At 44.6% G+C, this 27,685-nt stretch overlaps 1 protein-coding gene across 5 annotated transcripts in view; it reads left to right on the forward strand.

Moving 5' to 3' along the window:
• The window catches only part of ARHGAP9 (Rho GTPase activating protein 9), a 173,187-nt gene that overhangs the window by 53,837 nt on the left and 91,665 nt on the right, over nt 1-27,685 (forward strand). For all 5 annotated transcript variants that reach the window (XM_068267453.1, XM_068267455.1, XM_068267454.1 and 2 more), the window contains 2 exons: nt 1,716-2,026; nt 24,171-24,391. In XM_068267453.1, the coding sequence (XP_068123554.1) occupies nt 1,716-2,026; nt 24,171-24,391 (532 nt within the window). The remainder of the gene's footprint in view (nt 1-1,715; nt 2,027-24,170; nt 24,392-27,685) is intronic.

Raw genomic sequence — 27,685 nt, forward strand, 5'->3', positions numbered from 1 at the left:
TTATTGTGTATTTATATATCTGTGACATCTTCCAAAGTGTTTTACAGAGTAAGAGCTAGTTCACAGTGCATAAGTTGCATTGGAGAATAATTCTGCATGTCAACTCATAGTCTATATAATTCTATGGGCCTGTTCACATCTCTGCGTTGTAATGGATTGCGTTATTCTATGTCGCTGCATTCAGGCTTTGAATTAATATCTATGTCCAGTCTCTATTGCAGTTCACACACATTATAACGCTTGCGTTATGCAACTGACCTCTGTGAATCCAGCCTTATTATTATTATTGTTTTTAATTATATAGTGGCAAACTCTTCTGTAGCTCTGTACATAGTGCAAAATGAATATTGGGGAACATATACACGGGAAGAGTTCAAGACACTGTACGATCATGACAATCCAGCAATACAAGTACAAATACATACATAGTTAATGTGTAGTTTGAGATATCACTAGAAGTGGTACATATGTGATAAATTACAACTTAAGAAACACTAGAAGGCGGTCTCTGCTCTTGGGAGCTTACAGTCTATAGAGTAGCAAAAGCTTTAACCTCCTGAGCGTTACGTCGCTCAGGAGGTTTTGCTACTTTTTGCCCGATAAATAAATATTTGTCCCAAATGACTGTAAAGCCTATAGCTAGCACTAGGCTAGCTAGTAGAAATGTCTGGCACCCTCCGATCCACGCTGCTCCTCCATTTATACATTACCCAGCCTGGATCCAGCGATCGGCGCAGCTTCCCCGGACAGCTCTGGTCTTCTCTATGGGGAGGATCGCACATGATGTCGACGACGTCATGCGCAAACCCGATCCTCCCTATAGAGAGACCAGAGCTGTGCAGGGAGGCTGTGTGATCGCTGGACCCCAGGGGGTAATGTATAAACGGGAGACCGCAGGGGAGTGGCGGTTGCTCGACACTTTTACTAGCTAGCCTAGTGCTAGCTAAAGGCTTTACAGTCATTTGGGACAATTCTTTAAATATGGGGGACTCCTGGGGTCACAGAGCGGTATGCTTGACACAGTGTCGGGTATACCGCTAAGGAGGTTAATAATTCCAGGCATAGTTGGAAATTTATGAAAATGAATTGATGTTTACAAAAATATGGTGGATGACATTGCTAAACTTATTTGAAAATGTTAGATTGTTGGCTGTAATAGTCATCTTTTAGTTATAATTATTTCTAAATCAATGATTTAGAACATGTACGTAGGTATATAGGTCAGAGGTTCTGATTCTCTCCAGAGGACCTGGCTAGGACTCTGCATCAGACTCTATCAGATCTCCATTGGTGTTGTGGTGTTACTGATTGCCATTAAATATGTTTTCATAGCTTCAATTACCAATCAACGATTCCCTACTCCATGCTCAGTCATATCTCTCTGTGGTTGCCATCAGAAAGCAGATTATGTAGAAGGTGGGAATAGAAGTGCAATGCTGTTAGTCATCAATGTTAAATTCTTTTATAGTGTCCATGGTATCGCCTGCACTGGGCGTATGGCTCCACTGTGTCTAGCACGCCAATATCACATACTTGTACCAGTTGAATGACTTAGAAAGTATTATAGCCAGTGGATCAGCACTACAGCACAGTCAGTTGTCATTTACAGGATTAGTGAAATGGCATTTTCGATGTTTTTAATGACTGGTATAATTTAACATCAACCACTTTACATAGAATATGAAGCCAATATTAATTTAATAATTTGTTTCAAGGCTTCCTGAGATGTTCTCTGGGCTTTGGACCCTGGAAGGCCGCAACTGGAAAAGGGCACCACCTGCATCAAAGCCTGTGATCCTGAAGGTTCCCAGCAGCCGTGCCTTCAAAGTTCCTGATGGAAGCACGCTTTGTCTGAAAGAAGGAGACATTCTTGTGTTATTGAGCAGGTTGGAAGAAGACTGGTGGCAGGTCAGGAAAATTGTGGATAGTGGAAACACCAAGTCCTTTTTGCTGCCTGCCTCTTATATTTCTGAGCTGATCAATCGAAGGACTGTGGTGTACGGAAGCAAAGATAAAAGACGTATAGGTAACGTAAAGGTTCTTCATCTTGGGTTTTAACAATTTTGTTATGCATCAATTGCTTTATAACACAATAAGTAAACCAAAGGAAAGAGTTTATGTGTATATATTTCAACACAGAAGGGTGTGTGCATCAAGCACCAAGTGAAACCTGACATATCTAGCCTTGCAAGTTTGGCCTAATTGGCTTAAAGCGGATCCGAGATGAAAAACTAACTATAACAAGTAACTTGTCTATATATCTTATCTAAAGTTTAGATAGTTTACACAGCATATCTAGCTGCAAACAGCGTCAAAAGTATATGATTATTTATTCCTGTGATACAATTAGGGCAGCCATGTTCTGTTTGTCACATTGTCACAGGCTGAGGGCTGGAGATGCTATCAGCTTGCCTGTGTGTAAATTCAGTCCCCTCTCCTCTTCCCTCCTTCTCTATGCCTCTGAAATCAATGGCTAGTAACCTCCTCCTCCTTCCCAGACTGAGCTCCTATAAGCCCTTGCTACAGTGCCAAGGCACAAAAGGAGATGTGGGCGAGGCTTGTTTGGTTCATAGGGAATTAGAGTATTAAAACAAAACGAAAAAAAGTATTTGGCTTGAGGAATGCCCTATAAACTATATGAAAGGAACACAATTATGCAATGAGTAAAAGTTTATCTAGGATCCACTTTAATCAAGAGGCATTGCTCATGCACACTTGCATTTGCTTTCGCTTGCCAGAATATGCAGGGTCTTACAATTTCACCACAAAATTTTGCTCTGCGGAAATTTGACCGCGCAACATTTAGCACTTATCCAGGGGCACTGCAAGGAGGCCCCCATGCCTCCATGAAACGGGGAGCAGCATAAAGAGAGCTACAAGCCCTCTCACTGCTCAGAGACCCCTTAGTTGCACCCGGGGGGGGGGGGGGGGGGGATGACTGAGAAGTGCAGACAACCCCCCACCCCCAAGCATGGCCAGTGCCAGGAAGAGCCGCCCGCACCTGCCTCCCACAGGATAGGTACCTACTTTATTGGGCATTGCGTCCATGTGTGTCATTCACTTACAATCTGCCAAAAGAGCATGAACTGGGAGCACTACAAGAAAGGAGAACGAAGCAGGGGCAACCCCAAGCTTTTTAAGGCTCAGGGGTGGCTCCCCCACATCGCACCCCAGGGGGAGAGGACAATCCCCCCCCTCCCCGAGGGGATCAACCACCACCCACCTCCAAAGGAAAGAAATTAAATATTTCAACACAGAAGTGGGCACAGTGTGGAACCTGACATATCTAGCCTTTGTGAATATATATCCCAACACAAGGCCCAACGCAAGCCACATTTTTTCATTTTCCATGGTGTTACATTTGTCTGTATCCACCATGGAAAACTCTCCATCACTTCTTGTGATTGTGATATAATGGGCTAGATTTTAAAGGACAACTGAGGTGACATGTGACTTGAGGAGACAGACATGTGTATGTATAGTACCAAGAACACAAAAAACTATGCTGTGTTCCTTTTTTCTTTCTCTGCCTGAAAAACTTAAACATCAGGTATGCAAGTGACAGTTTCTGCCCGGGTCGGGACTGGGTAGGACTGGGTCAGACTATAGCATAACCCTCATTGTTAAGTAATTACAGCCATAAAACACTTTCCTGTCTGTAAAGGGCTTTTGAGAGCAGGAAAGGGATAAAAAGCGTTAATAATTCATAGATTTAAGCTCTGACATATTTCAATGAAAGTGTCATTGAGCAGAGACAATGAAATAGTAAAAACTAAATTTAACCACTTAAGGACCACGGTCTTAAACCCCCCTAGTGACCAGCCACTGCAGCTCTAAGGGCTCGCTGCAGGGCCGCACAACTCAGCACATAAGCGATCCCCCCCTTTTCTGCCCACCAACAGAGCTTTCTGTTGGTGGGCTATGATCGCTCCCAGGATGTTTATTTTTTTTATAAATATTTATTTCTTTTTTAATAAATATGACTTTTTTTTTTTAATTCCTCCCTCCCTCCCCGCCAGCCAATCAGCACGATGGATCGCTTCCCTGCTGCCCAGGGGGACAGCCGTATCATATGGCCAAGGATGATCTCTGACCTTAATCACGAGTGATTACTCATGATTCAAATGAAGTTTAATTACGGCAGGTGTGCGGCGGAGAATGAAAGGGTTATTTACCCATAATTCTGCCGTCCGCCCTGCGTCCTTTTAGTCCGTCCTGTTAGTAGTCGGCTCTTGTTCCAAGCCTCGCTGCCTTAATACTCGTGATCAAGGTCGGAGATCATCCCTGCACACGGTTGTCCCCAGTACAGCGTTGCCGTAGATCGCAGCGCTGTACACAGTAAACAAACGGCGGTTCGATCGCCGCTGGGAGACTGATGATTGAGCAGAGCTCCGTCATCCAAGTGGAGATGTGCACATTGGCGCGCGCGATCTCCTGCAAATCACGCCCCCAGGACTGCACGCCAATTGGCGTTATTCGGTCCTGGGGCTGCCGCCGCGTCCACGCCAATTGGTGTGGAGTGGTCGTTAAGAAGTTAAATATAAAATAAGACTGTGGGATATCTAAACAAGGTCATTTTTAGAAGACTGAGGATAGATACAGTTGTTTTTATCATCAGTTTATTCTGAAAATAAACTGATGAGAGAAACAATTGGATCTATCCTTGTCCTACAAATGACTTTTTTTTAGATATCCCACAGTTTTATTTTGTGTTTAAAAAGACACTGAAGTGATGTGTAGTACAGCTAAGAAATAAAACATTAGGAGCAGAGACATAAGTCTAATATTGTTTCCAGTACAGGAAGAAAGTCTAATATTGTTTCCAGTACAGGAAGAGTTAAGAAACTCCAGTTGTTATCTATGCAAAAGAGACATTGAGCTCCACGACTTTCAAAGTCGCAGAGAGTTTTTTCTTGTGAAGCTTATTATCGTAAGTGTCTGTCATTGTATTGTTTTTTCTTCTGCAGAGGACAGTTCAAAAGTTCACTAGCCTGCTCTGTAAAATCATTTAGAATGCTGAGTAGTGTGTAAACTGCAAATATTAGAGAATGATGCAATGTTAAAAAAAACTATATAACTAAAAATAAAAATATGAGAAAATTTTCTTTGCCTTTAATGTTCTAGTAATCTATATATATAATAGAGTAAGTGCCTCAACCTTCAAACAAGAAGAAGAAGTACTTTGCATGAGAAAATTTATGCGTGCTTAAACACCAAGTTTAAGGCCTCTTTTCCACGGACTGTTGAGCTGTGTGCTCAGCAAGCAGATACCAGGCAGCAGCAAGCAGTTACCAGGCAGCAGCAAGCAGTTACCAGGCAGCAGTAAGCAGTTACCAGGCAGCAGTAAGCAGTTGTGAGAGTTTGAGAGGCATTTCACTGCCTATCAACAGTCCATGGAAAAGAGGCCTTACCTTAGCAAGTCTGACTTTGCAAATCTGGCCTAATTGGCTATTCATGAGGCAATGCTCATGCAAATGCATGCACAAACCAATACCGCAAAGCGGTCACCCTGCTACATGCTACATTAGCACTATCCAGGAGCGCCACGGGGAGGATTCCCAATGCCCCCATACAACCGGGGGGACCGCAGGGTCCCAGGCTCTCTCACTGCCTGGAAACCACAGCGGAAACCACAAGTGTGGCCAGCACCAAGGAGAGCTGTCCGCACCCACCTCCCAATATTAAAAACGGCACTTACCTTAACGTCCATTGCATTCCGCTACATGCGCATTAACTTGGGGGCGCCACATGAGAAAGGAGAGAAGCATGGGTCACCCCGAGCTTTAGAGCCCAGGGCTGGCTCACATACAGCACTCCAGAGGGGGGGGAGGACAGGCGCAGACAACTCACTCCAGGGCTCACACCACCGGAGCAAGCCATCCACCACCTGCCTCCAAAGGATACAAACTGCACAAAATGCTTTCCATGAGAAAATTAATGTGCATGTAGCAGAACGCAATGGACGTTAAGGTAAGTGCCTGTTTTTAATATTAGGAGGTGGGTGAGGACGGCTCTCCCCGGTGCTGGCCACGCTTGGGGGGGGGGGGGGGGTCGGCTGCGCCACCCAGCCTCCCCCTCCAGGGTGCCGCTGTGGTTCCCAGGCAGCAAGAGAGCGCTTTGCGGTATTGGTTTTTTGACCCTGCATAGTTTGGCATGCGAAAGCAAATGCATATTTGCATGAGCATTGCCTCATGAATAGCCAATTAGGCCAGATTTGGAAAGCCAGACTTGCTAGGGTTAAACTTGGTGTTTGAGCACGCATAATTTTTCTAATGGAAAGCATTTTTTGCAGTTGTATCCTTTGGAAGCAGGTGGTGGATGGCTTGCTCTGGTAGTGTGAGCCCTGGAGTGAGTTGTCTGCGCCTGTCCTATGGAGTGTTGTATGTGAGCCAGCCCTGAGCTCTAAAGCTCAGGGTGACCCATACGTCACTCCTTTCTAATGTGGTGCCCCCAAGTTAATGCGCATGTAGCAGAACGCAATGGACGTTAAGGTAAGTGCCTGTTTTTAATATTGGGAGTTGGGTGCGGACGGCTCTCCCCGGCGCTGACCACACTTAGGAGGGGGGGGGGGGGGGGGGGGTCGGCTGCGCCACCTAGCCTCCCCCTCCGGGGTGCCGCTGTGGTTCCCAGGCAGTGAGAGAGCCCGGTTGTATGGGGGCATTGGGAAGCCTCCCCGTGGCGCTCCTGGATAGTGCTAATGTAGCATGAACTAATTCCCGCAGGGCGATCGCTTTGCGGTATTGGTTTTTGGACCCTGCATAGTTTGGCATGCGAAAGCAAATGCATATTTGCATGAGCATTGCCTCATGAATAGCCATTTAGGCCGGATTTGCAAAGCCAAACTTGCTAGGGTTAAACTTGGTGTTTGAGCATGCATACATTTTCTCATGGAAAGCCTACTTCTTCTTGCTTAAGGCTACTTTCACACCAAGACGTTGCGTTTTAGGGGACGTTATGGTAGCATAACGTGCCCCTAACGCAAAGCATGGTGGTGTTGAAGTTGGATGTCAGATTGAGCTGCGTTATGCAGCTCTCAAAGCAGCAGCTCCAGGTTAGTGATAGGAAGTCCGGATCTTTTTAAGGATTCGGATCATTTGAATCGGATCATTGAAAAGATCCGTATCTTTGAACCGAATAATTTGAATTATTTTACTAGGGAAGCAGGCTGGGTGAAATGACTAGCAGGACAGGACTTTCCCTGCACTGTACATTCTGTATGTTCCTGTTTCTTCCAGACAGACATCCACTGTGAACCGAATCTTTCATTGTAATGATCCGGATGATTCAACTCACAAAAAAGATCCAGATCAAATGAACGATTCGTTCATGATCCGGACAACACTACGAGTCCTACCACGAGTCTCCTCAGTGCAGTGAATATTAATTAGCCATGTGGCTGGCTGCTGAGGAGGAGGGGAGACCTCCTCCTCTAACATTACTGAGCATGTGCAAACAGTCTAACGTGCCTTTGCCCAGTATAACGTACAGCATGCAGCACTTTGTTTAAACGTGCTGCGTTACTATGTAACCCAACGTGTGCACTGTGAACAGCACATTGATTTTACAGTGCTGTGAGTTAGGCTGCATTACTGGCTGCACTAACGTGGGACTTTAACGTCCCACTGTGAAACCAGCCTCAAGGTTGAGGCGCGTACTCTATTAGATAGATAGATGCGGTGTATGCTATGACGCAGGTCGGCTAGTTATCCATACTACACAACCAATTCATTATATCATACATTTTTTTGGCTTCAGTGTCTCTTTAAATCTAGTTTTTAAAGTGACTCAGAGCTGAAAATAATAAAAGTTTTGTACATACCTGGGGCTTCCTCCAGCCCCATCTGATTGCTCCCACGCCGCTGTCCTCCGCTGCATGCAGCTTCGGGAACCGGGTCCCGTCACTTACGCCAGTCGGAGCCAGTCTACGCAGAAGTGCACACTTTGCGTATCTCTCCAGCAGCCCCTGGAGAAATACGTAGAACGCGCCCTTCTCCTGTTTTCACTTTTTCATTGTCTCTGCTAAATGATGCCTTCACTTGACCCTTTTCATCTCTTTCCTGCTCTCAGAAGCCATTTACTGACAGGAAAGTATTTTATGGCTGTAATTACTTATCAGTGATGGTTATGCTATAGTCTGACCCGGTCCCGACCCAGACAGAAACTGTCACTTGCATACCTGATCTTTAACTCTTTCAGGCATAGAAAGAAAAAAAGGAACACAGCCTAGTTATTTGTGTGCTTGGCACTGTACATACACATGTCTATTTCATCATGCTGCATGTCACCTTGGTTGTCCTTTAAGACTCTGCCTGTTGAAGCAGGACTCCATAGAGAAAGCGATACATTTGGTAACTCTGACTAGGACCACTTGCTATTGAAGTGCCAAGCATCATTTTAGGGTGGATTGTGCATTTAAAGTGGACCTGAACTCTTGCACAGAACAGAAGGAAAATGCACCCTGTATGTACCGTATTTAGAGAGTTTAGCCTGTTTAATTCCCCCTCATTTGTGTTTAATCAAGTTTTAATTTGATCTCTCCCATGTGTCTCATGACTGCCACGGCAGATAAGGCAGATAAGCTCATCTGAAAGCATCGGATGTTAACAACATATCTGCTTCCATGAATCAGGAAGTAGCAACAGTGCAGATTTATTTTAGGATGTGTATCAGCTGTAACAAAAATCTTTTTTTTTGAAGGTTATTATGCTGTTGCTTAACTTTTAGAGCAGAAAGGAAGTTCTGAGTACAGGTCCACTTTAATTTGATGTTTATTATAAACAGAAATACCTGAAGTAATCATAATGCATGTAGTTAGCCCTATTTAGAACACACAGCTGAGAAACTAGTGAGCGTAATTTACAGAATTCTGTGGACAAGCTTGCATATGGATTCACAACTTGGACTTTTGATATTTTAATATTGATATATATTTTCTGTATAATCAGTGCCTGTTTCGAGACCAGTAGACAAAACTGCTTTAATAAACATGCTAAAGGGCATTCATGTAAAAAAAGGCACCTGGAAAAAAGTGCACCTGGAATTGTCGCTTGTAAAATACCAGTAAAATTACTGATATTCTACTACTTAATATCAATAGTAAAATATTGGTAATCTTTACCTATATTTTACTATGTCTAAACCTAACCCTACTCTCACACAGAACCCTCCCTCTGCTGATGCCTAACCCTAAGACCTCCTTCACCAATGCCGAACCCTAAAACCTCCCCCTATCGAGTCCTAATTTTAAGACCTCCCTCTACTGATGCCTAGCCCTAAACCCTCTCTCTACTGATGCCTAAGTTTAAGACCTCCCTCTACCGATGCCTAACCCTAAAACCTCCCTCTACCAAAGTCAAACCCTAAAACCTCCCTCTACTGATGCCTAACCCTAAGATCTCTTTCTGTTGATGCCTAACCCTAAGATCTCTCTCTGTTGATGACTAACCCTAAGACCTCCCTCTACCGATGCCTAACCCTAAGACCTCCATCTGTTGATGCCTAACCCTAAGATCTCTCTCTGTTAATGCCTAACCCTAAGATCTCTCTCTGTTAATGCCTAACCCTAAGATCTCCCTCTGTTAATGCCTAGCCCTAAGATCTCTCTCTGTTAATGCCTACCCCTAAGATCTCCCTCTGTTAATGCCTACCTCTAAGATCTCCCTCTGTTGATGCCTAACCCTAAGATCTCTCTCTGTTGATGCCTAACCCTAAGATCTCTCTCTGTTGATGCCTAACCCTAAGAACTCCCTCTACCAATGCCTAACCCTAAGACCTCCCTTTAATGATGCCTAACCCTAAAACCTCACTCTACCAATGTCTAAGCCTAAGACCTCCATCTACTAATGCCTAACCCCAAGACCTCCCTCTACTGATGTATAACCTAAGACCTCTCTCTACCTATGCCTAACCCTTAACCCTCCCAGGTGGTGCCCAACACCCAAATCTCCCTTGTTTGCGTCTATTGTGGTTTCCTTTTTTCCCGCAAGGGCTCCTGTGCCTTTTTTTCCTGTTCCGTGCTAGAGAAAACCTGTAGTGATGTATCTGGAGGCTGTCATATTTACCATATTCCTTTAAAAAAATGTTAACTGCTTGTTTTTTTATGCTGTTTCTCAATTTTTTTTATACTTTGCCCTAGAAGGAATATACAGGTTGTATGTTGTAAACAACCCAATCTGTCTAATACTGAATATTAAAATTCAAAGAGAATCAGGAAAACAGCATTTTCTTAAAAAAAAGAGGCTAAAGATGGCCTCCTCCATATACGTTTCCCTGCTGGTTTTCTTTAATCGTTGAGGCTTATGGAAAAGAAAGTGGTGGAGTACAAGCAGATGTAGCTAGGATGTGGATGTTTACATCTTGCATTCCAGGCAAAGGTTGACAAGTCCAGTCAGTGGCTTCTGTTTGGACATGTAAGCAGGTGTCCAGGGCTAGAAACAGCCATTAGCTCAGTTGATTTTCAATTTCAGGAAAAACAGGGACACCAAGCACCCAATATAGTGTCATGTGTACAACACAAGGATTTAATACAAATAATATACTACTTACAAACTGGGTTGCCTTTGCAGCAATCACCGTCAGTGCATGCAGAGAACACCCATCTCCACTTGGGTATGTGGAACCCTCTCACCTGATGAAGGGCACAGCCCGTAATGTAGTGTACAGCAGGGGTCCCCAACCTTTTTGAGCCCGGGGCCCACTATCCCGACCAAAATTTTCTCCGGGGCCCCCCTGGGGGCGAGGTGGGGGTGTGTGAGTGGGCGTGGCTAGTGTGACGGCGGCAGCAGCCCCCCCCCCCCCTTTCTTCCCAGATTCCACAGTATAGCAAGTACAGTTTCCACAGTATAGCAAGTACAGTTAGCCCAGTATAGCAAGTGCAGTTACCACAGTATAGCAAGTACAGTTAGCCTAGTATAGCAAGTACAGTTACCACAGTATAGCAAGTACAGTTAGCCTAGTATAGCAAGTACAGTTACCACAGTATAGCAAGTATAGCTACCCCAGTATAGCCAGTAGTTACCCCAGTATAGCAAGTACAGTTAGCCTAGTATAGCAAGTATAGTTACCCCAGTATAGCAAGTACAGTTAGCCTAGTATAGCAAGTATAGCTACCCCAGTATAGCCAGTAGTTACCCCAGTATAGCAAGTACAGTTAGACTAGTATAGCAAGTATAGCTACCCCAGTATAGCAAGTACAGTTACCACAGTATAGCAAGTACAGTTAGCCTAGTATAGCAAGTATAGTTACCACAGTATAGCAAGTACAGTTACCACAGTATAGCAAGTACAGTTAGCCTAGTATAGCAAGTACAGTTACCACAGTATAGCAAGTATAGCTACCCCAGTATAGCCAGTAGTTACCCCAGTATAGCAAGTACAGTTAGCCTAGTATAGCAAGTATAGTTACCCCAGTATAGCAAGTACAGTTAGCCTAGTATAGCAAGTATAGCTACCCCAGTATAGCCAGTAGTTACCCCAGTATAGCAAGTACAGTTAGACTAGTATAGCAAGTATAGCTACCCCAGTATAGCAAGTACAGTTACCACAGTATAGCAAGTACAGTTAGCCTAGTATAGCAAGTATAGTTACCCGAGTATAGCTAGTACAGTTACCACAGTATAGCAAGTACAGTTAGCCTAGTATAGCAAGTATATTTACCCCAGTATAGCTAGTACAGTTACCACAGTATAGCAAGTATAGTTAGCCCAGAATAGCAAGTATAGTTAGCCCAGAATAGCAAGTATAGTTAGCCCAGTATAGCCAGTATAGTTAGCCCAGTATGGCAAGTATAGTTATCCCAGTATAGCAAGTATAGTTAGCCCAGAATAGCAAGTATAGTTAGCTCAGAATAGCAAGTATAGTTAGCCCAGTATAGCAAGTATAGTTAGCCCAGAATAGCAAGTATAGTTAGCCCAGAATAGCAAGTATAGTTAGCCCAGAATAGCAAGTATAGTTAGCCCAGTATCGCTGCCCCAGTGTCGCCAGTACAGTTAGCCCAGTGTAGCCTCTCCTCTCCCCCGCACAGCCCCCATGTGGCCGCCGCTCCTGTTACCTTACGAGCGGGCGGTCGCTTGCTTGTATTCCCCATAGCTCCTCTCCTCTTGCAGCACCTCGTATCACAGCAGCGCTTCCCGCGCGGCTGCTGTAAGGAAGGGTAGGAAATAGGGCAGCGGCTTCCTGTAGCGGCGATCGCCGTTACCATGGGAACACTGCCCGCCTCCTTCCCTCCTTACAGCATGCGCACAGCAAGCGCTGCTGTAATACGAGATGCTTCAAAGAGGAGAGGGGCTATGGGGAATATAAGGAAAAAAGCGGCCGCCCGCTCATAAGGTATCAGGAACGGTGGCCGCTGGGGGGAGAGGGAGAAAGGCCAGATCCGCCGCGGCCCCCCAGAAATCTGCCCACGGACCCCCAGGGGGCCGCGGCCCCCAGGTTGGGGACCTCTGGTGTACAGGATATGTAATAACAATAAACGCAAGTTCTATCCAACCAGTAGTGTGCCTCCTTCTATGATTATTCTGAACCTTCTCAGGACCCTGTTGCACTCCAAACAAAAATAGATATAATTATGTTGCCATACAAAATTGGAAAAGAGAAAAAAGAAGCACCCTAAAATATATATAATTAAAAACCATTTAAAAGAGGCAAGTATTGGCTTACCTCAATAATGTAGACAACAAATATGGCCAAAAACTATTTATTGAGCCCAATCAGATGATGCATTTCACAAGAGTCAATCTTGCTTCAACACAGTGCCTGTGGCTGAAGTTAAAGGAGTGATTCTAGCTCCTTTCACTGCAAGCCGATCTGTAACCACTTCCTGCAAGCTGGACCTTTATTTACATCCTATTTGTGCAATAATTAGTGCAAATAGGACATTTACTAAATATCTATTCTGCAGAAACATTTGTGCATGCGCATCGGGCAAGCCGGTTTAATCACTTCAATGAATGGGGTAAAGTGGTTAATGCAGAATTATAATCTGGAATAACATACATTAAAATAATCTCCCAACTACTTATTGGCCATATACAGTGGCTTGCAAAAGTATTCGGCCCCCTTGAAGTTTTCCACATTTTGTCACATTACTGCCACAAACAATTTTATTGGAATTCCACCTGAAAGACCAATACAAAGTGGTGTACACTTGAGAAGTGGAACGAAAATCATACATGATTCCAAACATTTTTTTACAAATAAATAACTGCAAAGTGGGGTGTGCGTAATAATTCAGCCCCCTGAATCACTACTTTGTAGAACCACCTTTTGCTGCAATTACAGCTGCCAGTCTTTTAGGGTATGTCTCTACCAGCTTTGTACATCTAGAGACTGAAATCCTTGCCCATTCTTCTTTGCAAAACAGCTCCAGCTCAGTCAGATTAGATGGACAGCGTTTGTGAACAGCAGTTTTCAGATCTTGCCACAGATTCTCGATTGGATTTAGATCTGGACTTTGACTGGGCCATTTTAACACATGGATATGTTTTGTTTTAAACCATTCCATTGTTGCCCTGGCTTTATGTTTAGGGTCGTTGTCCTACTGGAAGGGGAACCTCCACCCCAGTCTCAAGTCTTTTGCAGACTCCAAGAGGTTTTCTTCCAAGATTGCCCTCTATTTGACTCCATCCATCTTCCCATCAACTCTGACCAGCTTCCCTGCCCCTGCTGAAGAGAAGCACCCCCAGAGCATAATGCTGCCACTATCATATTTGACAGTGGGGATGATGTGTTCAGAGTGTGGTGCAGTGTTAGTTTTACGCCACACATAGCGTTTTGCATTTTGGCCAAAAAGTTCAATTTTGGTCTCATCTGACCAGAGCACCTTCTTCCACATGGTTGCTGTGTCCCCCACATGGCTTGTGGCAAACTGCAAATGGGACTTATTATGCTTTTCTGTTAACAATGGCTTTCTTCTTGCCACTCTTCCATAAAGTCCAACTTTGTGCAGTGCATGACTAATAGCTGTCCTATGTATAGAGTCCCCCACCTGAGCTGTAGATCTCTGCAGCTCGTCCAGAGTCACCATTGGCCTCTTGATTGCATTTCTAATCAGCGCTCTCCTTGTTCGGCCAGTGAGTTTAGTTGGACGGCCTTGTCTTGGTAGGTTTAAAGTTGTGCCATACTCCTTCCATTTCTGAATGATCGCTTGAACAGTGCTCCATGGGATGTTCAAGGCTTTGGAAATCTTTTTGTAGCCTAAGCCTGCTTTACATTTCTCAATAACTTTATCCCTGACCTGTCTGGTGTGTTCTTTGGACTTCATGGTGTTGTTGCTCCCAATATTCTCTTAGACAACTTCACGTTGACGAGGCCGTCACAGAGCAGCTGTATTTGTACTGACATTAGATTACACACAGGTGCACTCTATTTAGTTATTAGCACTCATCAGGCAATGTTAATGGGCAACTGACTGCACTCAGACCAAAGGGGGCCGAATAATTATGCACACCCTATTTTGCAGTTATTTATTTGTAAAAAAATGTTTAAAATCAAGTATGATTTTCGTTCCACTTCTCACATGTGCACCACTTTGTGTTGGTCTTTCACGTGGAATTCTAATAAAATTGATTCATGTTTGTGGCAGTAATGTGACAAAATGTGGAAAACGTCAAGGGAGCCGAATACTTTTGCAAGCCACTGTAGTTAGTCTACCTTCCTTTATCCCAAAGTAATCTCTGTAGTCATTGGGTATGCTAGTATGGCAAATGTTTTGGAGCAGATGGAAAATAAAGTTTAATAGGATTACAGGGAGTGCAGAATTATTAGGCAAATGAGTATTTTGACCATATCATCCTCTTTATGCATGTTGTCTTACTCCAAGCTGTATAGGCTCGAAAGCCTACTACCAATTAAGCATATTAGGTGATGTGCATCTCTGTAATGAGAAGGGGTGTGGTCTAATGACATCAACACCCTATATCAGGTGTGCATAATTATTAGGCAACTTCTTTTCCTTTGGCAAAATGGGTCAAAAGAAGGACTTGACAGGCTCAGAAAAGTAAAAAATAGTGAGATATCTTGCAGAGGGATGCAGCACTCTTAAAATTGCAAAGCTTCTGAAGCGTGATCATCGAACAATCAAGCGTTTCATTCAAAATAGTCAACAGGGTCGCAAGAAGCGTGTGGAAAAACCAAGGCGCAAAATAACTGCCCGTGAACTGAGAAAAGTCAAGCGTGCAGCTGCCAAGATGCCACTTGCCACCAGTTTGGCCATATTTCAGAGCTGCAACATCACTGGAGTGCTCAAAAGCACAAGGTGTGCAATATTCAGAGACATGGCCGAGGTAAGAAAGGCTGAAAGACGACCACCACTGAACAAGACACACTACCTGAAACGTCAAGACTGGGCCAAGAAATATCTCAAGCCTGAGTCTTGATGGGCCAGATGGATGGGCCCGTGGCTGGATTGGTAAAGGGCAGAGAGCTCCAGTCCGACTCAGACGCCAGCAAGATGGAGGTGGAGTACTGGTTTGGGCTGGTATCATCAAAGATGAGCTTGTGGGGCCTTTTTGGGTTGAGGATGGAGTCAAGCTCAACTCCCAGTCCTACTGCCAGTTTCTGGAAGACACCTTCTTCAAGTAGTGGCACAGGAAGAAGTCTGCATCCTTCAAGAAAAACATGATTTTCATGCAGGACAATGCTCCATCACACGCGTCCAAGTACTCCACAGCGTGGCTGGCAAGAAAGGGTATAAAATAAGAAAAACTAATGACATGGCCTCCTTGTTCACCTGATCTGAACCCCATTGAGAACCTGTGGTCCATCATAAAATGTGAGATTTACAAGGAGGGAAAACAGTACACCTCTCTGAACAGTGTCTGGGAGGCTGTGGTTGCTGCTGCACGCAATGTTGATGGTGAACAGATCAAAACACTGACAGAATCCATGGATGGCAGGCTTTTGAGTGTCTTAGCAAAGAAAGGTGGCTATATTGGTCACTGATTTGTTTTTGTTTTGTTTTTGAATGTCAGAAATGTATATTTGTGAATGTTGAGATGTTATATTGGTTTCACTGGTAAAAATAAATAATTGAAATGGGTATATATTTGTTTTTTGTTAAGTTGCCTAATAATTATGCACAGTAATAGTCACCTGCACACACAGATATCCCCCTAAAATAGCTCAAACTAAAAACAAATAAAAACTACTTTCAAAAATTTTCAGCTTTGATATTAATGAGTTTTTTGGGTTCATTGAGAACATGGTTGTTGTTCAATAATAAAATTATTCCTCAAAAATACAACTTGCCTAATAATTCTGCACTCCCTGTATTTAAAAAGCCTGCATATGCAGATAAACTATTTTTGGGAAGGGAAAATGTCAGTCAGATGTAGACCATTTGTTTTTTTTATCATGCCCTGTATATATAAAAGGTGTAATCCCTTACTACCAGACTGAGTTGAAGCTAATTATTTTAAACACATCACCTCACCTAAACCCAACATGTTTAACCCCCAAAACAAAAGGGTCTTCATCATTGGTACATATAAAGTGAAAGTGCTATATAGTGCATACACATAAACTGTGCAACATCAAGAAAAACAATAAATTATCTGCATTAGAGTCTCACTGCTATCTGTGCAGGCTAAAGAAGCTGTTTAACTGCAAAAACCTTTCATGTGACATGTCACTTGTTTTTTCCATCCTTGGTTATTTCTGCTTTTAACACACAATTTGTCATCTGCTTCCTGCCACCATCTCATCCTGATAATTTTCTCATTCTCTTACCTTAAAAATCTTATCCTTTCAATTCAACTCAAACCTTTGATTCCAGAACTCTCAGCAGTGCAGTGTATATTGGAGAACCTTGCAGCATTAGACATGGAACAGAAATAAATCTGCAGTCATTCCAGAGACTATACTATGCAAGTGAAAGTCGGGACATTTTGGCCTGATTTACTAAGTCATCTTCAGAGATCTTCAAGCATTGCAAGTGATCTAGTAAACCTGTTTAATTAAAACGTTCTGCTATTAAGTGGTTAGATTTTGTCACCCTCTTCTGCATGGTGTAACCCCTGTGACCCCTGCCCCGGGAGGGGGTGTAGGGGGCCTACCCCTGTACTTAATGCAGAGCAGCAGTGGGGCGTTATACATTACCTGATTCTGGCAGCGTAAAGAGCCTCCTCAATCCTCCTCAGTGTCAATGCACAAATGCCTTACAGCCAATCACCATGGTGATTAGGTGTACATCACTTGTACACTCAGGCAGAAAACACACTTGTTTTTCAGTTTTCTGCGCGCATTTTTCTGCACACGTTTTCTGCACACCAAGTGTTTTTCTATGCAGAAAAACGCGCACATTTTTTCACAGCAGCTCTTGTAATTGATAGAGAAAACTGACAAAGTGTGCAAAATCATGATGCAGAATGTCAGGTTTTTTTCTGCGCGCAAAAAACACATATAATTAAGTGTGAACAAGCCCATTAATTAACATGAGTTCTCAATTTTTCTGTGCAGAAAACTCGTACAAAAGTGTCAAGTGTGTTCCCTGCTTTAAGGGAAGTGAGAAAGACCTTCCTGCCGCCCTACATCCCTAGTAATGTATAAAGCTCCGCTGCTGCATTAAGTACAGGAGAGAGGCAGGGTTGATGAAAGGTATGTGTAACATCCCCTGTGATGGCGGCTGTGGGTACGCAGGATGTCCCTGCAGCCGCCTTTGTTCTCGGTTCTGAGGCCTCACCCGTTCCGCTGGCGTCTAGCACGCCAGGGACGGGACTGTCAGTTGTTCATAGGGTCGCTGTCTCACGCGGGCGCGCGCGGAGACAGGACCTTTATGCTGGGGAAAGGCGCGTCAGCTGACCTGCCGGTCGGCTGACGTCGGGAGAGACTCATAGCGCTCGGATTGGCTGATTGGCAGGGGCGTGGCTGTGGGCTCTCCTCGCGGCTTCATAAGCTTTCTCCGTTCACTTGCAAACTGTCTTCTGTTGCGAATACGTCAGTGTTAGCACTCAGACCTCAGACTAGTTCCGGTGTGTTTTGATCTGAGAGGAAACCAGGGATTTCACACAAGACTAGGGTTATTGCCTTATTGTATTATTGATATTCTGTGTACGACTCTGGCCTATCTCTGACTCTGCTCACTGTTTCTGTACTACTGCCAATCTGATCTAAGTTGCCGAACCTCTGCCTAAATCATTACTATTCTCTTGCCTTCTGATTTTGTACTGTACCTGCCTCTCTGTTGCTGAACCTTGCCTGTCTGACCCTTCTACTCTCCAGTGAGCCCTTGTCACTGGAGAGGTGTTGATAGTACCCACCAGCTCCTCTGGTGAGGTCTAGCTAAACTGTTTATTTGCTATTGCTGATAGCACTTACCAGCCCCTCTGGCGTGGGCTCCTAGCTACCCAGCTTCTATCTTGGCTAGCACCCTCCAGCTCCTCTGGTGGGGCCTTGCACAGATTGTCTGCAGATAGTACCCACCAGCTCCCCTGGTGAGGTTTAGTCAAACTATCTGCCAATTCCTCTGGTAGTTCTCTCCAGCCCTACTGGTGAGATCTACCCTCTACTGTTGCACCAAACACTATTGTAATGACATCTCTGCCTGCTATACGTGCATTATTGGTGATACTGCAGATCCCCACATACCGTATTTCGCGGCGTATAAGACGCTCCGGCATATAGGACGCACCCAGGTTTAGAGGGCAAAAATCAGGGATAAAAATAATCGAAACCTGGTCTGGAGCGTCTATATATCAGGAGCATCTTGTACATGTCCTCCCCCAAATGGTGTCCTCCTATGTTCCTCATGTGTCCCCATGTGTCCTCCTGTATGCCCCATGTCTCCCCCTGTATGCCCCATGTCTCCTCCCTGTGTCCTCTGGTGTGACCCCCTTGTCCTTCCATGTCCTGGACTCCCCTGTGTCCTCCTGTTAGACCGCTGTGTCCTCCTGTCAGCCCCCTGTGTGTTCCTGTCAGCCCCCTTTGTCCTCCTGGCAGCCCCCTGTGTCCTCCTGGCAGCCCCCTGTGTCCTCCTGGCAGCCCCCTGTGTCCTCCTGGCAGCCCCCTGTGTCCTCCTGTCAGCCCCCTGTGTCCTCCTGGCAGCCCCCTTTGTCCTCCTGGCAGCCCCCTGTGTCCTCCTGGCAGCCCCCTGTGTCCTCCTGGCAGCCCCCTGTGTCCTCCTGGCAGCCCCCTGTGTCCTCCTGGCAGCCCCCTGTGTGTTCCTGTCAGCCCCCTGTGTGTTCCTGTCAGCCCCCTGTGTGTTCCTGTCAGCCCCCTGTGTCCTCCTGGCAGCCCCCTGTGTCCTCCTGGCAGCCCCCTGTGTCCTCCTGGCAGCCCCCGTGTCCTCCTGGCAGCCCCCGTGTCCTCCTGGCAGCCCCCTGTGCCCGTTTGGCATCCCCCGTGTCCCCGCTGTGCCTGGCTCGTGTCCCTGCCTGCGCGTCTCCTCCCCCCCCTTGTGTCTCTGTGGCCCCCCCAGTGCAGCGGCGGCAGCAACAGCTTACCTCCTCCATCTTGCCCGCGGCGAATCAAGACATCTGGCTTCTCCGTGCGGCTTCCTCTAGTGTCGGGCATCTAATGACGCGTCATCAATGACGCGTCATTAGATGCCCGACACTAGAGGAAGCCGCACGGAGAAGCCGGATGTCTTCAATCGGCGCGGGCAAGATGGAGGAGGTAAGCTGTTGCCACTGCTCGCACGAGGGGGCCACAGAGACACAAGGGGGAGGGAGGAGACGCATCAGGGGGGAAGCCAGGCACAGCGGGGACAAAGGCAGGGAATCCCCGATGGCGGCGGGTCGGCGGTTCGTATCGGCGGGCGTTCGTAAGTCGGGGATTCCCTGCCTTTGCCGTATAAGACGCAGGGACTTTTTCTCCCCACTTTTTGGGGAGAAAAAGTGCGTCTTATACGGCGCCAAATACGGTAATCAGGTATAGAGTCTGCATTATTGGTGATTCTGCAGATCACACAATAATCAGACGTCTGTGTTGCTACACCAATACGTTATACAATCGTTACAGTATGTAATTTAGGGCCCGTTCACATCTAACAATCGCAAAACGCCGGCGGTAAAGTTTTGCAGGAGTGATTTTCCTGCGATGACACGGAAAAATCACTGGACACTGCGGCATTTTTGGAGCGATCGCGATTAGCGGTGCTATGCATGCTAATCCTTCACGATTGCTAATCGTGAACCACCGGCAAACCGCTGCATGTAACACGTTTGTGGTTAACGCTAACCGCAAACGTGGCAGTGGGAACACTGCTGTGTGTTATATGTTGTTGCGTTTTTTAAAAACTGCTAGCGGTTTGCCTTGAGCGGGAATCGCGCGATTCCCACTCAAGCGAGAACGGGCCCTGGGTGTTTTTTGGACTGAAGATGCATGCAGCATCCACAGGGTATAGCATAAAATTCTCACTGCAGTCACCTGCATGAAACTGCAGTCACACAGCAGCTAATTTACATAACTTTTAGCCTACATTCCAATATGAGCCAGACACGGAGTGGACTATTTTACCAAGCAGCTGCAGATTCTTTTTAAAAACTTGCTAGGTTTGCAGGATCACTTTTTGCATTCCAACTGGAAATTTCTGGAGATCCCTTAAAGAGAAACTCCGACCAAGAATTTAACTTTATCCTAATAGGCAGCTGATACCCCCTTTTACATGAGAAATCTATTCCTTTTCACAAACAGACCATCAGGGGGTGCTGTATGGCTGATATTGTGGTGAAACCCCTCCCACAAAAAAATACTGAGTACGGCAGTTTCCTGTCTGTGAACCTTGCTGCATTGTGGGAAATAGCTGTTTACAGCAGTTTCCAACTGCCAAAAAAACATGCAACAGCTACATCACCTGCCAACAGTAAAAATGTCACCATGTAATAAATGTCAGAATGTAAATCAGGGATTTAAAAGATTTTACAATGGGCAAACACTGACTAAATCATTTATACATAATTATTGTAAAAATGAAGCACTTTTTTATTACATTATGTTCACTGGAGTTCCTCTTTAAGGTGGCCACTAACGATCCAATTTCTAGCGAAAAATCGTTTGAACGATCAGATAATTCGGAAGTGAAATATCATAATGCATCATTCACTACACCATCAACAAACCAATCTTTGCTTCCTATCTATCACAACCGACAAAGAAATCCAAATTTTGGTTTGACGAAAATCCAATTGGACTACAGTTTGTATAATCATCTGTAATAGATTGTGCCCCTCAGTGGAGATTATTTATAAGCAATCCGATCATATCCAATCAGAATTATCCGATCGTTCGAAAGATGTTTTGTTAATAATTTGACTGTTATTGGCCACCTTTAGTAAATCATGCCGTGTAATGGTTTGTTTAAAGCAGGTTATTATCACTACCATTACACAATACTTTTTAAAACCTCAAATCATTTCACAAAAGTTCTGTATCTCAGTGACACATACCATTATCTTCTTACCCACCAGGAAATCAGCCATGGGATGTAAGCAATCATGTAGAAATCAAACTATGGAATGCATCCAAGTGTTACCTTAAATCAGTCCCTAGAGGGCGCCTCAGTATGTCTGTTATTAAATAAAATGAGTTCTGTTAAATATAATGTGTCTCTGTATTTAGGACAGCTTTTTCAGTAACGGTGCTTTTAGGGTCCTTTTTTTTTGGCCCTGACAATACCTCAGTGTTCTGGTTTGTCATTTAACCTGGCATTGTGTAAAACTTCTAAGAAATTATTGTTATTATTTCTTGTACAGTAGAAATTCTTTATAGCAAACTCCAAGGGACCAGAAAGAAGTTTACTATATCACAATTGGTCATACATTGTATATTTATACAGATGCATTTGCTGGGACCTGAGGACTGAGTTTACTATAGCCAGAGGTTTGCTATATCAAAGTACATTTTCATTACATCTACCAAAGAAACCAGGTTTGGTTTATGATGGTTTATGTGGTAAATGTGTATAAAGCTTCCCTGTGTTGATTAATCCAGTCATCTCCTGAGAAGTTATTTACGGCTGTTCCTGAACATTTACTAAAGTGATCTTCTGCAACATTGGTAAATTTGGTTAAAATTACAGATATATTATTATTATTACTAGTGACCTTAGCCCGTATAAAAACGGGGTAGGTCTGTCTCCGCGCGCCTGCCGCGCGCAAGCGCCCACCCGCCTGTCGCGCATGCACCCGCCGCACACGCGTCGCCGCACACCTGGCCGCCCGCTCACACGCCCGCCTGGCTCCCTGGCCCTGTCCCTGTCCTTCTGCCTGTGTGAGGCTGGGTCCATGCTGCGCACATGCGCAGTAGCAAAAAGCACGGACCCAGCTACACAGAGACAACTGTCCCTGCTGTACGCAGGGACAGTTGGCTATTATTATAGAGGATTATTTAGTATTTATATAGCGCCAACATCTTCCACAACGCTGTACAGAGTATATATACTAGCTGTCCCTCGGAGGAGCTCACAATCTAGTCCCTACCATAGTCATATGTCTATATCATGTAGTGCATGTATTGTAGTCTAGGGACAATTTAGGGGGAAGCCAATTAACTTATCTGTATGTTTTTGGGATGTGGGAGGAAACCTGAGTGCCCGGAGGAAACCCACACAGACACGGGGAGAACATACAAACTGCTTGCAGATGTTGACCTGGCTGGGATTCGAACCGGGAACCCAGCGCTGCAAGGCGAGAGCACTAACCACTATGCCACCGTGCTGTGTGGCCAACATTAAGGGGGACATATAATGACTTGATTAGTTAAATGGCACCATTTAACAATTTCTGCCTCCCGGACGTGAAGCTCACGTCCGGGCGGCTGCTCTGCTGCGGTGCCCCGCTTCAGCGCACTTCCGCGCGTGATCGTGGGCGCATCCCCGTGCCCCCTGGTGTCCCCCGGTAGCCCTGGGATCAGTGAACGGGAACATGGTTCCCGATCACCGATCCGTGTCCCCAGCAGAAAAACAGAAGCGCTCTTACTAGAGGCTTCAGTCTTTCTGCACATAAAAATTTCCGCATCCCCTTTGTGCTTCCGCTTAGCGAGAAGCACAAGGAGCGAAAAAAAACTCAAGGTGGCTATCTTGTGGCCAAATAGTAAAACTACATCTACACATTTTTTACATTACAATTTACACATATAATAACATTACAAATTAACTGTTTATTTCCCACACCAAAATATTACCCAAATAAAATTTTTAATAGAAAAAAAAAATTACAATTTAAAAAAAAAAAAAAAACATAAATAGTTACCTAATGGTCTGAACTTTTTAAATATGCATTTTAAGGGGGTATACTATGAACATTTTTTAAATTATAAGCTTGTAAATAGTGATGGACGCAAAACGGAAAAAATGTACCTTTATTTCAAAATAATATATTGGTGCCATACATTGTGATAGGGACAAAATGTAAATGGTGTCATAACCGAGACAAACGGGCAAATAAAGAACATAGGTTTTAATTATGGTAGCGTGGATTATTTGAATCAGTGAATCATTCTCTCCACAATCAGTTTCAGTTCAAGTAGGCTGACACTTTTCACCTTATCCAACCACAACTCTGGGTCTGCCATATGTCATCTAAGGGAAGGGGTGCCTCGTCCATCATGGGTACCCTGGCTTTTTCAGTACCTACTGATTCTACATGTATAGCAAAACCAAATAGGTGTGACCTTTAAAGAGAACCCGAGGTGGGTTTGAAGAATATTATCTGCATACAGAGGCTGGATTTGCCTATACAGCCCACCTCTGTTGCTATCCCAAACCCCCCTAAGGTCCCTCTGCACTCTGCAATCCCTCATAAATCACAGCCACGCTGCTGACAAACAGCTTGTCAGAGCTGGCTGTGTTTATCTCTATAGTGTCAGTCTGCTGCTCTCCCCGTCTCCTGCAGAACTCCAGTCCCCGCCTGCATCCCTTACCTCCCTGCTGATTGGAGGGAAGGGACAGGGGCAGGGACCGGAGCTATGCAGGAGGCGGGAGAGCAGCTGAGACTGACACTACAGATGTAAACACAGCCTCACAGCACGGCTGTGATTTATGAGGGATTGCAGAGTGCAGGGGGACCTTAGTGGGGTTTGGGATAGCAACAGAGGCTGGGCTGTATAGGCAGATCCAGCCTCTGTATGCAGATAACATTCTTTAAACACACCTCGGGTTCTCTTTAAACTGATTACAAAAGAAAACTAAAACACATGCAAAATAAAGATATAAATGTAATGCAGTTTTTGTTTTTCAGGATCCAAACTGTTTCACAGATCTCAGGATAATCTTTTGGTTTCCTGTTTTGCACCTTCTCTAATGGAAGAACATTACTATAGTAGCCAGAATTTTGAGGATTTACCTGAGGAGGATACATTACCCAGGTCTGCCAGCTTCTCTCTCAGCTCTTCTTGGCATGGTCAGTTTCCCAGGAGTGAGAAGCAGAACTCTCCAGTCCAGAAATGTGTCTCTGAAAAGGTGAGTTCATAATATTATTATTATTATTTAGTATTTATATAGCGCCGACATATTACGCAGCGCTGTACAGAGTATATGTATATATATATATATATATATATATATATATATATCTTGTCACTAACTGTCCCTTAAAGGAGCTCACAATCGAATCCCTACCATTGCCATATGTCTGTATTATGTAGTGTAAGTACTGTAGTCTAGGGCCAATTTTTAGAGGGAGCCAATTAACTTATCCGTATGTTTTTGGAATGTGGGAGGAAACCGGAGTGCCCAGAGGAAACCCACGCAGACACGGAGAGAACATACAAACTCTTTGCAGATAGTGCCCTGGCTGGGATTCGAACCGGGGACCCAGCGCTGCAAGGCGAGAGAGCTAACCACTACGCCACCGTGCATAATATGTAAACGCTTTATTGGCTCATTGTGCATCATAATATGTTCATAATATGTGGGGAATTAAACTTTTAGTAGGTCCTTGTGTGGACCAAGGGTTGTCTCATGCTACTGTCCATGTCCGAAGGAAAGAGCCATATTCGATACATCATTTATTTGTACCTTCTGTCAGTGTGCCCGTTTGTCATTGTGGTTGATTTAGTAAGGTTGGATACTCTTTTAATGCTCATTAGAGGAAGAATATCAGGAATGTAAATCACGTACATGTAATAATAATTTGGGCCCCAGAAATAGCCTCTAGTAAAATATCTGTAATTGTTACATATATTTTACGATCGCCTAACCGGATCCCATCCTCACTTGAACCCTCCATCGATGCCTAACCAACCCCCTCTAACCAATGCCTAGCCCTAACCAGCTCCCCCAGCTGACCCTAAGGACCCCCCAACCTATGCTTTACTCTAACTGACCCCCCAACCTGTGCCTAACCCTAACTGATTTCTCTCACCCTAACGAATATCAGGCACCACCGGCGCCATTATAGACTCCTAAGTTACCAGCCACAATTATTGGATGTAAGTGGTAATTTGGGCATCTTTGATGAGATAAACAATAGTATCTATCCTCTTACTGCTAAAAGTTACATGTTTTAAGTATCCCACAGTTTTATTTGATGTTTACAAACCTACAAACTAATTTTAATGTTTTATTTGCCCTGCTCATTGACACAGTCTTTCAAGTATCCCAAAGCTAAAATGTATGCACTATTGACCTTGTTTAACTATTCCTTGCATGCAGAAGCTGTTCTCTGCCAAGAAAGAGTTTTATGGCTATAATTCCTTATCAGTGAGGGTTATTGCATTACGTTATAACATACACATGATGGAAACAACATTAACATTTGCTGTGGCATGTGATGTAACACACACAAAGAAGCAAATGACCAATGTACACCTTGACTGACAAACATTGTGCGAATCAACATGTGCGATTCTAGTTACATTGCATCTCAACTCATGAGATGTGAACAGTACATAGACTTTGCACCCCGTTACAGCGTGATGAGCAATGTCCATTACAATGCATTGTGTCAATGTGAAAGTACCTTTACTTCTAGACCTTTTCTTCAGCAAAGAGGGAAGGAGAATGTTTGATGTTAAACCCAAAAATGAACCCCAAAATCTCTCTATCTGTTTCTAGACATACTATGTGATCTGCATGTGAGCCGAGAGGGCTGCTGGCTGTCACAGGGCAGGTTGAGACTTTTTGCTGCCTGAAGCAAACTTGTGAAGATGCCCCTCCTCCCCATCCCCGGGAAAAACACTGATATATTGCATAGTCCCGGTATCCGGCACTGGAAAGGTTCACCTGATGCCGGATACAAGTGCTTGCCGATTGCTTGAGCAACCGGCAAAATAAAATCACTGATCTCCCCCCAGGTGCAGGCAGAATACTCACTGAGCCTCCACTGAGCCTCCAGCTGTGACCTGCATCACCTCGCGAGCTCATAGCAGCTTTTTGTGCACGGAAGCCAAAGTGTCAGCTGACCTGCATCGGCTCATGTGACATGCCGACTTGCATGCACAGATGCCCCAAGCCAATAGGAGCCCGCGAGGTGATGCATCGCTAGAAGATTGATGGAGGCTCTGTGAATATTTTATGGCAGGTAAACCCCCCAGAACTCAGGCATGCCGGTTAGTTGAGACTTCCGGTTGCCTGAGTTCCAGATAACGGGGACTCTGCTGTATATGTGTGTAGTTCGGTGGCTGGGTGCTGACAGGCAAGTGAATGGGAGCTGATAGGTGTACGGCTGAATGTGGATGTGTAGGTGGGTGGTTGGATGCTCATAGTCGACATGTAGAGGAGGCGGGGATAGCACAGAGCAGGGCACATTAATTATGCAGCCAGCACACACAGGCAGAAGCTGCAAAGCAGAGAGAGACTGACAAAGATCAGCTCTTTGTAGAGTACGGAGAGACTCCCCTACAGCTGTTGTCCTGAATCACGTGATTCAGCTGGCTTCATGGTAGGTCCGGTCCTGCTGGCTTACAGGATTTCATGTTAGTTCTTGGTCGTCTATAGTCACAAACATCTTCCAATCAACATTTGCAGTCCGAATCCGTGTATATGTTTGGCTGAAAGGTATACACGGCGATGTTGTAATCCTCATCAGTGGAACTCCCCTATTTTTCTTTTCTTGAGCCACTCCCCCAAAAGTGCCATTATGTCTGCCAGTCGTGGTCAGTGACAGTTAGACATCCTTTTTTTATGCTGCTGTCGCCTTGTTCATAAGAGCGGAGGAACAGGTCCAGCCACACTGGCAGTAACGTGTTATTGACACTCAACAAACAGTGTTTTGTTTTTGCTGTACTAATTTCCTGCAGCAGAAAACTAACAGAAACTAATTTTTATAAAAAGCAGCACTGAACCCTACTAGCTGGAATGCAGAGATGTGTTATATGTGCTATATGGGCATGACATATATAAGTAAGTATGCAATCAGCAAACAGTACAACAATAGCATATTTTCCATTATTTTAAAAGGTTTTTTCCCAGAACTACTAGTCTTACAATCGTTTACCTTCACAGAGCTATCCAATTACCATCTGTGTTATTCTAGATCTGGCAAAGGCAAATTATCATTAAACAGGAACTCCAGTGAAAATAATGTAATACAAAAAGGGCTTAATCTTTACAGTAATTATGTATAAATCATTTAGTCAGTGTTTGCCCATTGTAAGATCTTTCCTCTCCCTGATTTAAATTCTGACATTTATCACATGTTGACATTTTTACAGCTGGCAGGTGATGTCACTGAAAGTAGCTGCTGCTTGATTTTTTGGCAGTTGGAAACAGCTGTAAACAGTTATTTCCCACAACGCAACAAGGTTCACAGAC

Source organism: Hyperolius riggenbachi, chromosome 2, assembly GCF_040937935.1.
Source record: "Hyperolius riggenbachi isolate aHypRig1 chromosome 2, aHypRig1.pri, whole genome shotgun sequence".
Taxonomy (NCBI): domain Eukaryota; kingdom Metazoa; phylum Chordata; class Amphibia; order Anura; family Hyperoliidae; genus Hyperolius; species Hyperolius riggenbachi.